This window comes from Lynx canadensis, chromosome E1 (assembly GCF_007474595.2).
Source record: "Lynx canadensis isolate LIC74 chromosome E1, mLynCan4.pri.v2, whole genome shotgun sequence".
NCBI lineage: Eukaryota > Metazoa > Chordata > Mammalia > Carnivora > Felidae > Lynx > Lynx canadensis.
In genome coordinates, this window is record NC_044316.2 from 16,898,923 (window position 1) to 16,913,899 (window position 14,977).

The 14,977-nt window shown below is 35.0% G+C and overlaps 1 protein-coding gene across 1 annotated transcript in view; it reads right to left on the reverse strand.

Annotated features, from left to right (window-relative positions):
* The window catches only part of TAOK1 (TAO kinase 1), a 145,990-nt gene that overhangs the window by 46,474 nt on the left and 84,539 nt on the right, over positions 1-14,977 (reverse strand). The window contains 6 exon segments of the mRNA XM_030295661.1: positions 677-768; positions 3,654-3,767; positions 6,007-6,103; positions 6,649-6,694; positions 7,742-7,843; positions 10,734-10,805. Coding sequence (XP_030151521.1) covers positions 677-768; positions 3,654-3,767; positions 6,007-6,103; positions 6,649-6,694; positions 7,742-7,843; positions 10,734-10,805 — 523 coding nt within the window.

The window sequence follows — 14,977 nt, forward strand, 5'->3', positions numbered from 1 at the left end:
AGCACGCACGTGAGCAGGGAGGGGCAGAGACAGAATCCCAAACAGGCTTTGAGCTGTCAGCACACACCCCAGTGCGGGGCTCAATCTCATCAAGCAGGAGATCATAACCTGAGCCAAGATCAAGAGTCTGACACTTAACCAACTGAGACACGCAGGTGCCCCTTCCCACTTTTTAAAGTTAACTGGAATACTTTTATAAGAAGAAAAAAAGGAAAGAAATTGGACTGGAAGGGGAGAAGCATGGAGAATCAAGAGCAAGAAGATGGACATCATCATCAATTACAGTCACAGTTCAATTATCTACCTGGCTCACTTACACTGGGAATGTTAGGTCCCACCCTGGGAATGATGGTACACTACCTTTAGCATAGCTCCCTTTATGGGCAACAGAATAAAATGTGTGCAGAAAATCAAACTGTTACAATATGGCATGAGGTCCAATATCTAACCCTCATACTTAATTCAAAGTAAGAAGTATCCTAGGCAGAGGTAAGTAATTCATAAATGCTTTAGACACTTTCTACCTAAGGTAAATATAGTAATCAGACATATTTTACATGTTTAACAAATACTCATTAAATATTGGACATAGATACCTGAAAATTAGCATCACAGTGCAAAATTATTTTAGGCAATTTAACAAAGCAATATAATATACCTAAGGAACAATGCTTACCTAGTTCAATACATGTTATTCCAAGAGACCATACATCTACTTTGCCATCATACTGTCCTTCATCCATGGCTAAAATTACTTCTGGGGCCATCCTAAAACATAAAATGACATTTAAATTAAAAGCAAAAAAAGGTATACTATGCTTTTTTTTTAATGTTTATTTATTATTTAGAGAGATAGAGCCAACGAGCAGGGGAGGGGCAGAGAGAGAGGATGAGAGAGAATCTCAAGCAGGCTCCGAGTTGTCATCACAGTTTGTCATCAAGCCGAAATCAAGAGTCTGACACTTAACTGGCTGAGCCACCCAGGTGCCCCATATGTATTCTTTAAAATATAATGACCATCTACATAGAGAACACCTGTGTGAATTCTAGACGAATTCTAGACATTATGTCTGGATGTAAGAATTTTTATAATGAGAAATAAATGCACCACAGGCTGTCAGGTAAATTTTACCATTGCATATATGTGAGACTCACTCTCCCCATTTGTCATGATCATGTAACAGCATCCTAAAGAAAGGATGCCCCAGAGCAGGGCTGCATACTGTAACATTGTATAATTCTTGGGCTAGTAAGTCTTAACTATTTTGACCTCAGGATCCCACTACAAAAGTCTGATTTATGCTTGAAAGATGGAATTTCATCATTGACAATACTGTCAGTTGTTTTCCTTCATGTGACAAGCTCACTCCATGCATTTAAGAAAATATCTGCCACAATAACCAACACCGAATAACAATAGTTTGTCAGTCTTCCTTTTAAATAGGAACAGTGCTCCATGATACACATGGCTAGAGTAGCTCATAACGAAGACAATTACACAATTATCAACCTTACAGGTAGGTGTCTTGGTTATAAAATGGAACATTAATTCATGTTTTCAATTAGACACTTTTTTTAAACTGTTTTTTAATGTTTATTTTTGAGAGAGAGCGGGAGAGACAGTGTGAGTGGGGAAGGGCAGAGAGAGAGAGAGAGGGAGACACAGAATCCAAAGCAGGCTCCAGGCTCTGAGCTTTCAGCACAGAGCCTGAGGCAGAGCTTGAACTTGCAAACTGTGAGATCATGACCTGAGCGGAAGTCAGACGCTTACCTGACCGAGCCACCCAGGCGCCCTTAGAGTCTAAACTTTTTTGATGGTATTATACTTCATCTGTTTTTGGTGTTAAGCACAGACTGACCCTTAGAACAGTTGCTAATGTTCAGTAGGATTGTCACCAGACACCCCAGTGTATGTGAGAGTGTGTCTGCGTGTAAGTGTAAAGACATCCAAATATGTACCGCGGCGGCGAGAGGGGAAGAAATTTGGTGGTGTCTTTCCTCTTCTCAAATTCTCTATATACAAATTAACAAGTATGTAATAAAGTAAATTTTCAATGGTCAATAGAAGAGTGTTTCCAAGGTGTTCTTTAAAATGTTGAAGTAAGTCTGGGAAATTACTAAGTTAAGGAGAGCTAAACAGGGTAATTTTGTTTTTTATTTGTAGAACTTTTCAGGGCTTTTTTAGTATCTAATATTCATCATTAATTTCTAAACAGAATCATTAAGAAATATTATTTGCTCACAGAACCCTTTTTTATAGAAGGGAAATGGACTCTATCTAAACTAGAGTTCTACATAAGAAATTTTTGATCATCTAGAGCAGTGGAAGAGCAAACTCTTCAAGTTTTTAATTTGTTTCCTCCAATGAATTATGAAATCTATTATCCCCTTGTATACTTTTACATTCTCTATATTTTATAATTTAATAGCTACAAAGGATATAATGTGCAGCTTATGTATATCTTTTATTGTATATGTGATTTAAAGATATTTAAAACGTGGAGTTACAGAGTTGTTTTATTAAAAAGCAGTAACAACAACACACTGCTGTGTGGCCAAATTACCAATACCAGTCTTCACTGTCCTATCAATCAGTCAAATCAGAATCACTTTCTGTCAAAAAGTCTGACTTCATTTTCAATGCCAACATGTTAATGTGTCCCTATGACAGCCATCTCAGTTATGAATTTTACACTAGAAAAAAAGAAGGGAGAGAAGATAACTGGGGAGAGAGAAAAAGCAAGGAGTAAAAGGAAGGGGAGGAAGAGGACTCGAAAGGGACAAGGGCTTGCTAAGACTTTGTATCCTGACTCTTCAGTATTTCTGATAATTACTATACATTCTCTCAAATTGTACTTCTGCTATTGCTTTGAGGCTATTACATCCCAGACCAACGCATCATTGTAATATTCAGGATGGGTAAAAAGTCCTTCCTTTATAAAGTGAGAGAGGGAGATTTGGAAAGTGGGTGGTAAAGAAGATGTAGTGGACCTAAGACATCACTCTCACCATACACAGAGAACATGTGGGAGTTGAAGATCTGGACAATTATTTCCTTCAAACTTGCTGACATTAATAACGAATTATTTACGGATAAAATAGATGATGCCTAGAATTTGCTTCATAATAACTGGAGGGGGGGGAGGTGGGGAGGAAGGAGAGAGAAATGAGTACATAGGGCAGGACTTTTATTGGGTTGGGTGACTGGTATGTGAGGCTTCATTACACTTTTGTCTACTTTAATGAGTATGTGAAATTCTTCATAATTAAAAATAAAACCAAAAAACTCCAAATCAGCTATCAGCCTTCAGATACTCCTAGTCTGAAGACACAGTAAGTATCAATCTAAAGAACACACAGAAATTTCCACTTAGCATTTCTATCTTCTCCTCACTTGGATTTCATTGAATTTTTTCACTCCCACACCCAAAATATGATGCAGGTTATAATATGGAAGAAAATATCAAGAGGACAAATGAAAAAACAGGAGATCCAAGGGCAGCACTCCAAATCTGTATTTGAAACTAACTAGGTTTAAAGTTAAGATGTCCAAAATAACATATTACCAGGAAAAAGATAAGACATCTGAAAAGTATCACCACACATCGCCTATTTCAATTATGAGGATCAATAGCAAATAGGATTATTCTTACCAATATGGCGTTCCCACAAAAGAATTGGCAGGAGATGCCATGGAAGCTGATCCAAAGTCAGCAAGTTTCACCTGGCCTGGTTCTGTCAGAAGGATATTTCCTGCTTTGATATCTCTGGGTTTAAGGAACACAGAAAATTATTTCTCTTTCCTTCATTAGATTATGTTGAGATGATAAAAATCAAATAAAAGTTTTTAAAATAGGGAAGGGAAATCAAAATAATTAAGTCCTTGGATAATCTCTCAATTAGGACAAGGAGATGTAAGATCCACATTAGAAAACAAGAAATACGGAAGTAATAAATATACAGTAACATTTTCTAAAAGAGAACACAAATGGCAGTAAAAACAAGACAGAAAAATCAAGTAATTAGAGCATAGTTTATATTTGAGTTCCCGTTTATTGTTGCAAATAGTGGTTTTAAAAATGGAATTTAATTAGCTGACCACTCCATAATAATATATACTATACATATATAGTATAGTACAGTATAGTATAATATAATATAATATAATAATATAATTTGAGTACACCATTTAATGAACGAAAGAAAATTTCACACCCAAAATTTTTTTAAAGGTTATTCTTCTCATTTCCAAACCTTAGCAGTTCTCCTAACTAAACATGAAATGAAAACTGAAGCACACAGATAATATAGTATCCAAAGATCCCAAATTTATTTCCAAGCTTACTTTTTAAAGTCAGCAAACATACTGTTCATGCAAAATAAGAAAATTATGAGTATTTATAATGGGATTATATGTCCAACTGGCACCATAACATACATTTAACCTTTCAAAAAAAATTCCAAGCACTTGTCAATTCTTACTATAGTATTGTAATGGATAATATTAATAAATCTTTTTCCTTCCACTTATTTTTTAAAGTTTATTTATTTATTATTATTTTTTTAACGTTTATTTATTTTTGAGACAGAGAGAGACAGAGCATGAACGGGAGAGGGGCAGAGAGAGAGGGAGACACAGAATCGGAAGCAGGCTCCAGGCTCTGAGTCGTCAGCACAGAGCCTGACGCGGGGCTCGAACTCACGGACCGCGAGATCGTGACCTGAGCTGAAGTCGGACGCCCAACCGACTGAGCCACCCAGGCGCCCCTAAAGTTTATTTATTTATTTTTGAGATAGCATGCACACGCAGGGGATGGGCAGAGAGAGAGAGGCGAAGGAGAATCCCAAGCAGGCTCTATGCTGTCAGGACATGGGGCTCGGAACCCAAGAACTTGAAGATCATAACCTGAGCCAAAATCAAGAGTTGGACACTTAACCAACTGAACCACCCCAGTACACCATCCTTCCACTTGTTTCTTGAAAGAGGAGAGGTACTTTGATGTTGATAAGACCTTAGTTTCTAATTCCAACTCTTCCATTCACTTATTTATTAGCATGTGGATTTCTCTTGGACCTTACTATCCTCATCTAAAAAATGATAAGCCATTTAACTCACAGTGACTCTACTATATAGTTTAATATGTATTGTCTGGTTCACATATATGAAAAAAAGAGCTAGTTTCCTTCTAAAATAGACAAAACCTAAATCAATGCTAAAAATACTATAAAAGTTGTTTTTTTTTTTTTTTTTTTTTTTTGAGACAGCAAGAGTGAGACAGCATGTGAGTGGATGGAAGGACAGAAAGAGAGGTGACAAAGAATCCCAAGCAGACTCCCCAGTGCCAGCACAAGCCCGGTGGTACGATGGAAGCTCGAGCCTGACACGAAGGTGGATGCCACGAACCGTGGGATCATGACCTGGGCCAAAAGAGTCAGATACTTAACTGACTGAGCCACCCAGACTGCCCTAAAATAGTTTGTTTAATCTTAAAGTATTACCCATGATTATGGATTATCAAGGATTAACGCTCAACAGCATAAAGAGTGTTCAGTCTATGTTGTGGGATCAATGGCACAACTCTAGCATTATCAGTTACTGGAAGGACAAAACACCTAGATTTAGTTCTAGTCTAGTTTATTTGGCTTTGTAAGCACTTCGGAAAAAGTAGTCACGAATTGGGGCTTCAATTCCTTTATTTGTAAAATCAAAAAAGGTAAGACTATATAATCCCCAATGTCTTTTCCATTTTACAAATTAAATGATGCTACAATTAAATTCCTACCACAATCTATAAAGTGCACATATGTCCGAAAACCCAGTAACACATGCAGACAAAGATAAAAATAAACCTAAAGGGAGATCAAATGTTTGTAGGACAACCTAAAAAACATATGTTTTTAAGATTCTGAAATGCTTGTATTTGGCTACAACCAACACAACTTACAGGGTTGATAAACGCAATAAGCCATTTGCTGCTAATACATAATAATTTTTAAAGTGCTTACCTATGGATCATGGTATGAGAATGTAAGTAGGCTAATCCCTGGAGAGCACCATGTGTAATTGCTGCTATTTCCACTTCTTGTAATGGCTTTTTGTGAACTTAAAATAAGAATTTATTGGAAAATAATTACTATACAGAATATTTTTGTTCAAAAAGATAAACATATCTAATATATGTGGCTATTTTTGAAAACTAACATTTAACAAGAAGATTTACTTCCCAAGACAATAAAACAAGGCTATTGAACTTTATAATTAGTATTACAGTTGTGCTTAGCTGTTAAGTAAATAGTTCACAGCCAATTTTCCCCTAAGCTAACAACATGTAAGAATTAGTTGATTACAAAAACAAAAGTAACAGAAGAGAAGTTCTCCCTTTATTCTCACACATCTTCATTCTGAACAGAAGGGACAGATTAAGCTAAATGACAAAGAAGGAAGAAAAATGCTTGTTACAAAGTCATAATGTAAGAAAACTCACCTAGTTTTGCTACTACAGAATAGTGCATACCATGCTAAGAACCTACAGAAGGCTAAGGTTCTTACTCTTTGTGGAAAGCTTTTATAGTATTTAATAAAATCATATGGAATTCTCATTTTATTTTGTTAATAATTTTTACCCTTAATAATTAAAGGAAACCTACCTTCCAGTAAATCTGAAGCAGATCCTAAGCAATATTCCATTACCAGCTACATAGGAAGAAAAATTATAAAAGCATTAAATTAGTAAAAAGATTCTATTTGAGATAAAAAAATTCACCAAGGAGATCAAGAACATGGTTTGATGTCAAGCAAACACTAGTCATCATTTACCTTAAAAAACAAAAATTTATACATTTAACAATTTGTTAAATGATAGAGTTAAGCCAACGATACATTAATTTTTTTATGCCAACATATAATCACATGTATAAGATGTGTATTTCATTCATACTTACTAACTAAAACTATAAAGGAATATAGTTACTTGTTAGGAATTACTGTTAGGAAATGGAAAACTGTCCTCTGGATCTATATGCACAAAGTTTAGGTTACAGTTTAAATGTTTCTTTAAAGCAAACGCAGAGCACCTCCTGTGGGTCAGGTATCTTACGTACACTAACTAATTTAATCCTCACAACCACCTTATAAGGTAGGCCCTATTATTACCCTTGGGGATCATTTCTGTTAAAAGAAAATGTGGCCTTTTCCTCTTTAAAGATGCAGTTACTATGCCTATATCACTGCTGGATTACTGCTTTGTCACCTCAATGGTAACAACACAAAATTAATCTCTACCCTTTGTAATAAAGTGTCTCAATTCTCTACAGTTAGTATTATTCAGCCAAGGAATTATAATCAGTTCATACTTCACCAAGAGTCACTAAGACTTCACCAAGATATTTGTGGTTAAATAGATTACAATATTTATGTCAAAAAGGTATGCTAACTTTCATCATTGAATAATAGGATTGTTTTTACAATGTTTGATAAACCATTTGAAAAATGATGCTACTAAAAAATGTCAGAGAGCAGTTTACCATGCACATAAAGGTCAGTTAAATCCCTGTAGTAAACTTGCAAAAGTTCTATATCTCTTATTGCCAAGGAGTTCTAAGAAAAGCTGCTCTTCCTCTCTCAGAATGAACTAACATTTCAAGGTGTTTTTGCATGGCTTTACACAACCATTTTGAAACATTCTTGAATTAATTCTAAACCAAAACCAACTAAATTACAGCAAGGGGAGAAAACACCTACCCATGCTGTGTGCTCACGTAAATAGCAGCCTTTGTATTCTATACTGTTGGGATGTTTTATTCTTTGTAGAAACTTGACTTCCTTAATAATATCCTGCCATTTCTGGGGGAAAAAAAGGAATAAAAGAAAGAATTATGAAAAGTTGCTTTCCTTTAGAAAGCTATATAAGAAAAAAAGGAATAACTAGAGTAAGCAGGGTTAATGCTTTATTTGTAATATTTAAATATCAAACTAACAAATTTAAAAGAAATCACATTTGTATACTTTAAACTCAATTATATAATTTATAAAAGTATTTTATTCAAGGTAGAACAAATTTTAATTTGATAAAATTTATCATCAATGAGTATCATTAAAATTTTACAACCACACACCAAGGATGTTGATAAAAATTACATGCTATATTTAGTGATTTTTCTTCAGTTCAGCTTCCCCTTTCTTATTTGCAGCTTTACTAACATATAATTTACATCTCATAAAGGTGATCTATTGTGTTTCTGGCTTATGTCTTGTACCAAATATTAAGATTGTTTGTTTTTAAAACTCAAATAATTACTGTTCTATTTAAATTCCTAAATGTATACTTGCTAAATGCTAGCAAACAATTGTTATTATGTAGGAAAGTTCACAGAAAAAGCAAGCTGTATGAAAACATTTTCTTACAAATTTTACTTAAGAGCCTTCTTCACTGACAGCTATGAGGAAATACAGATAAATCTTTGGACATAAGCTACTCCAAGACAACCTTAGACACTTTCATCATATCCTAAACATACTTACTCTTAAGAAGCAACCAGACAACTCTGAAAAAACAGGTCCTTGGGTCCAAAAATCAAAGAATCTAAGGGTTTAGTAGATGTGGGAAGGAAACTAGGAATCTGCTTTCGGCTCTTGTTCAAGGTTTTTCACTAACAGGCCACATTTCTTAAGGCAGGGAAACTAGCATAATAGAAAACTTTAAGGAATGTTTTGTACTAAAATTTAAGATCATGTATTTCCTATTTTATTTCACAAGTCCTCAACAAAATACAGTGAAATATGTACAGTGTTTTATATAAAATGTGTATGATACAAGATTCTCAATTCAGAAAATATTTCATGGGCTTTAAATTTCATATTTGAATGCTCTGGAACACAAATTCAGAACACAACAAAGCCTGTATTTGTAAAGAGAAAAGACTTTCATGAGGACTATTCCTAACATTCTTGAAGGAGTATTAGATGTGAAAAGATGATACACTAAAATGATTCTTTCTTCTAGGTGTAACTAATCAAACAGACTCCAACACAGTACCAGTCTGCTGTGAAAACTACTTCTGAAGTTGTGCTATAGAAATGGCAAATAAAATTAGACTGAACTTATAAGAAATGGAATTTTTTTAGGAGTTTTAGGAATTTTTAGAAGATTTTTTTTTGGTATCAAAATAATGGAAGAATGAAATAATCAGTAGTGTTACCACACCCATTGTACGATCTTCACAAAACCCTGATTTACCATAAAATAGAGATTCCAAAGGTATAGAAAACCAAAATGTTTAAAAAGTGAAGACTAACCCAGCAATTCCACCTCTGGGCATACACCTGAAATTACGGAAAGCAGAGATTCACAGAAGTATTTGTATATCCAGGTTCATAGCAGCACAATAACTAAGTGGTGGAAGCAACCTAAGTTTCCACTGACAAATGAATGGATGGATAAACAAAATGTGGTCGTTTATACACACATACAGACAACTATCCAACCTTAAAAAGGAAGCAATTCTGACACATATTATAACAAGGATTAACTTTGAGAACGTTATGTTAAGTGAAATAAGCCACTCACAAAAGGGCAAATACTGCATGATTTCACTGATGTGAGACACCTAAAGTAGTCAAATTCCTAGAGACAGAAAGTAGAGTAATGATTTCCAAGGGAAGGAGAGAATGGGGAATTATTGTTTCGTGGGTACAGAATTTCAGTTTTCCAAGATGAAAAGAGTTCTGGAGAAGAATGGCCATGATGACTGCATGACAATGTGAATGTCTTCAATGCCACTGAACTGTACATTTAAAAATGGTTAAAATGTTAAATTTTGTTAAATGTATTGTATCGCAATTACAATAACTAAATTTAAAAATTAAAGCCTAAAGATTCTGTATTTAAAAAACTACATGTTATAAAATGAATTCATATAATAAATAGAATAAATACAATCTGACAAGAACTAATTGAGTAATAGAGAACTAAAGTGGTATCAATGTAGAATCAGTAATTTTATTTTTTTGTTTCTCAAATTATTACACACTGCCCATTTTTCAGACTATACTGCCTGTTGATTATTAAAGTTTGTTTAAAATAAGTCTTACACAATTTCTAAACCACTAAAAAATTATACTCAATATAATTTATTGTTAAATGTATCTTACTCTAGTTTACCTCCTCAGAAACTGGTAATTTGTCTATGATAGAGTTATGTATTAAACCACAGTTTAAAAAAGTAATAAGCTCACTTCAGCAGCACATATACTAAAAAATTAAAAGCAAGGGACACAAGCTGGAAGGCTTTTGGCATGCCACAAATGTCCTGTTTAAGGTTCTAGGCACAATTTAAAAAAAATTTTTTTTTTCAACGTTTATTTATTTTTGGGACAGAGAGAGACAGAGCATGAACGGGGGAGGGGCAGAGAGAGGGAGACACAGAATCGGAAACAGGCTCCAGGCTCTGAGCCATCAGCCCAGAGCCCGACGCGGGGCTCGAACTCACGGACGGCGAGATCGTGACCTGGCTGAAGTCGGACGCTTAACCGAATGCGCCACCCAGGCGCCCCCTAGGCACAATTTTAATGGGTATATTTAGTTTCTGAAAGAAAATTCACTGCGATACACACTTAATATTTACACTTTTCTTTAGGTACGTTTTACGTGTCTGAAAGAATTCCCATCTACCCCTAATTAAAACCAGTATGTCATTCTCTAACATACCAGTAAGAATGTATATATTTCACCCACCTCAGTAGACTGCTTCCCACTGTAAGACATTTTCTTGATAGCCACCACTTCATTGGTGCGCACATCTCGTGCCTAAAAAAATAAAGGACCGTTGTGAAAATGAACACAATAAATCTGGGCAATTATTTATCTCTCTGAGCATAAAGCATTTATAACCTATCATGTCAAAAATGACATCAAAAGTGCTTTCAAATACCTTAAAAAATAATAAATATATATGAAAACTTATCAAATTATCCAGGAGCTCATACTTTGGAAAGAAAAATAAAGCAAGTTTATTTTTAGTGACCTACTTGAGAGAAAAAATATAGAAATTTTAATAGTACTATAAACAGAAAGAAAACAAGACTAGTTAGTATATGTAAGTCTATGCTAATCAATTTTGAAATCTCAATGAAATGGACAGTTTTCTAGGTAAGAATAAAACTGATCTAAAGAAAAATGTAAAAAAAAAACAATGGTGGCAGATTGAATACCAATTAATTATCTTTAAAATAGCCTTAAGTGGAAAATAGTTTTACCAGGGGAAATTTCCAAGATATAAGTGGGAACAAAGGAAAAGATATCCCATTAGTTTTATGAAGGCAGTATAACCCAATAACTAAAACCTCACAAATAGCACAAAATAGAGTACCAATTTTGTTTGAAAATATAGATAAAAGCTCTAAATAAAATTTAGAAACCAAATATTACATGGCATTAAAAGAAATTTTCATTTGGATAAATATACTACAATCATATAAATGCAAAAGACTCTGGTAATAGGAAAACACTTCATCATTTCAATTTTTTTTAAGTTAAAGGGGAAAAATATTATGTAAATGCTCAATAAATGCTAGAAATGCAGGAAAGGCCGAATGCTAAATGTACTCAGCTGCAGGAAAGGTAAAATTCCTAGAAAACCCAGATGAGAAAGGTAATTCCTCAACATGACAAATCATGTCTATTGTAAACAACTGCTAATCAGAATTAGAATGCTACAATGATATCACAATTATTTACCATTCTTATGGAACTTCTGAAAAAGTAATAAAAATGTAATAGAAAGACAATTTTTAACTCTTGGAAAGGAAGGCCAAACTCTTACTATATGTATATACACACACACAGATTGAGTTCATAAAAGGGTCAAGACCATCTCAAATCACCTGTGGAAGAAATGATCTTCATTTAGACTTTAAAATTCCAAAAGGTCAAAATACTCTAAAATTAATTATGATGACAGCTATAACTCCTATTTGCTAAAATCATTGGAATGCACAATTAAAGTTGGTGAACTTACGGTATGTAATTCATGCCTCAAACTTGTTAAAAAAATAAATAGCACATATGGAAATTATACCTCTACAGCATTGCTTTAAAAACTTTTTAAAAAAGACACTGTTTGGGGGGCGCCTGGTGGCTCAGTCGATTAAGTGTCCAACTTCGGCTCAGGTCATGATCTCATGATTCCTAAATTCAAGCCCTGTGTTGGGCTCTGTGCTGACATCTGGGAGCCTGGAGCCTGCTTCGGATTCTGTGTCTCCCTCTCTCTCTCTGCCCCTCCCTGGTCTCTCTCTCTCTCTCAAAAATAAACATTAAAAAAATTTTTTTTAACTTTTTTAATGGAACTATATGTGGTCTTTTGTGTTTGCTTTCATTTAGCATAATGTTTTCAAGATTCATGACTAATGATGTTAAGCATCATTTTTTGTGCTTCGTGGCCATTTGCGTATCTTCTTTGGAGAAATGTTAATTCAGATCCTTTACCCATTTTTAAATTGTCTTTTCATGGCTGAGTTATAAGAGTTCTTTATATTCTAGACAAATCCCTTATCAGATATGTGATTTAAAAATATTTTCTCCTGTTTTGTAGATTGTCTTTCAAAGTTTTGAAACACAGAAGTTTTTTTTTTATTTTGATGAAGTCCAGTTTTTGTATTTAAACATTTTTTAATGTTTTATTTATTTTTGAAAAGAGAGAATGTGAGCAGGGGAGAGACAGAGGGGGACAGGAGAATCGGAAGTGGACTCTGTGTAGACAGCAAAGAGCTCAATGTGGGACTTGACCCATGAACCATGAGATCATGACCTGAGCTGAAGTCAAGACGCTTAACTGACTGAGCCACCCAGCGGCCCTATCTACTTTTTTTTTGTCGCTCATTGCTTTTGGTGTCATATCTAAGAATCCTTTGCCAAAACCAAGATTGTGCAGATTTACCCTATGTTTTCTTCTAAAGTGTTATAGTTTTAACTATTACATATAGGTCTTTGATCCATTTTGGAAAAAAAATTTTTTTTTAAGGTGTATTTTTTATTTTGAGACAGAAAGAGAGCATGAATGGGGGAGGGTCAGAGAGAGAGGGAGACACAGAATCTGAAACAGGCTCTAGGCTCTGAGCTGTCAGCACGAAGCCTGACATGGGGCTAGAACTCACAGACCGAGAGATCATGACCTGAGCCAAAGTCAGAGGCTTAACCGACTGAGCCACCCAGGCGCCCCTCTTTGATCCATTTTGAATTTTTACATATGGTATGAAGGATCCAATCTCACTGTTTTGCATTAAACAGCTGCACTTTTTAATTAACCTAAGATAAAGCTTGATTTAAAGTGGGTATACTAGGGGCGCTTAGATGGCCTCAGTAGGTTGAATATATGACTTCAGCTCAGGTCATGATCTCATAGTTCATGGTTCAAGCCCCGCAATGGGCTGTGTGCTGACAGCTCAGAGCCTGGAGCCTGCTTCAGATTCTATGTCTCCCTGTCTCTTTGCTCCTCCCCTGCTTGTTCTCTTTCTCTCTCTCTCTCTCTCTCTCTCTCTCTCTCAAAAATAAGTAAACATTAAAAAATAAAAGAGGGTATACCAAATGCAAATCAATATTCTGGATCAGATTCCAAAAACAGAAGAGACAGTAGTTTTAAAAACTGGAAAACTCTGAGTATCTGGTTTATAGTATCATTTGATCAATATTGATTCTTAGTTGTGATAAAGGTAATGTTGATAAAACATTATATAACATGTTAACATTAAGAGAAATGGGTGAAAATTACATGGAAAGGGGCTCTTGGGTGGCTCAGTCGGTTAAGCATCTGACTTCAGCTCAGGTCATGATCTCACACTCCGTGAGTTCAAGCCCACGTAGGGCCCTTGTGCCGACAGCTCAGAGCTGGAGCCTGCTTTGGATTCTGTGTCTCCCTCTCTCTCTGCCCCTCCCCTGCTCATGATCTCTCTCACTCTCAAAAATGAATGTTAAAAAAATTTTTTTAAATTAAAAAAAAAAAAAAGAAAATTACAGGGAAAAACTCTTTACTGTAACTGCAAATCTTCTGCAATGCTAAGATATTTTATAATAGTAAATTAAAGGGGCTACTAGGTGGCTCACTCAATCATCCAACTTCGGCTCAGATCACGATCTTGTGGTTTGTGAGTTTGAGCCCTGCATCGGGCTCTGTGTTGACAGCTCAGAGCCTGAAACCTGCTTTGCATTCTGTGTCTCCCTCTCTCTCTGCCCCTCCCCTGCTCACGCCTCTGTGTCTGTCTCTCAATAATGTTAAAAAGTTTCTTAAATAAATTAAAAAATGAGTATAATTTATTAAAATACAAACTTATTAGTAATGATTACATTAAAATTAAATGACAAAATGAGATCCTTTGCCTATTATGTCTAAAAATAAAAATATGTAATGTCTACAAATGTTTTCTCTCCTTTGGGACCACATGTTGTGCTTCCTCATCATGCCTTATTAGTCTCCTCTAATCTAGAACAATTCCTCAACCTTTGTCTTTTATGACACTGTCATTTTTTTTAAAAATATGCAGTGATATTTTATAGAATGTTATTAAATTTGTGCTTGTCTGGCATTTCTTCAAGATTAGATTCTGGTTATACGTCCTTGGCCAAAATACTACAAGAGTAATATCGTGTCCTGATTTTCAGGGTTTCATATCTGTAGGTATACAAGGTCTGTCTGTTCCTCCTTGATGTTACTAATTTTTATAACCCACTCAAGCACTGTCTCTTCTTTTCCAATGTATACAGTTAGAGTTACTATTTTCTACCTTGTATCTAACAAGGAATTTGTGAAGAGATTTTTTTTTTTAAGTTTATTTATTTATTTTGAGAGACTGAGCACAAGCAGGGAGGGGCAGAGAGAGAATCCCAAGCAGGTTCCGCACTGTCAGGGAGGGGCCCGCTGTGGGATCATGATCTGAGCCAAATCAAAAGTCAAAGGCTTTAACTACTGAGCACCCAGGCACCACTGT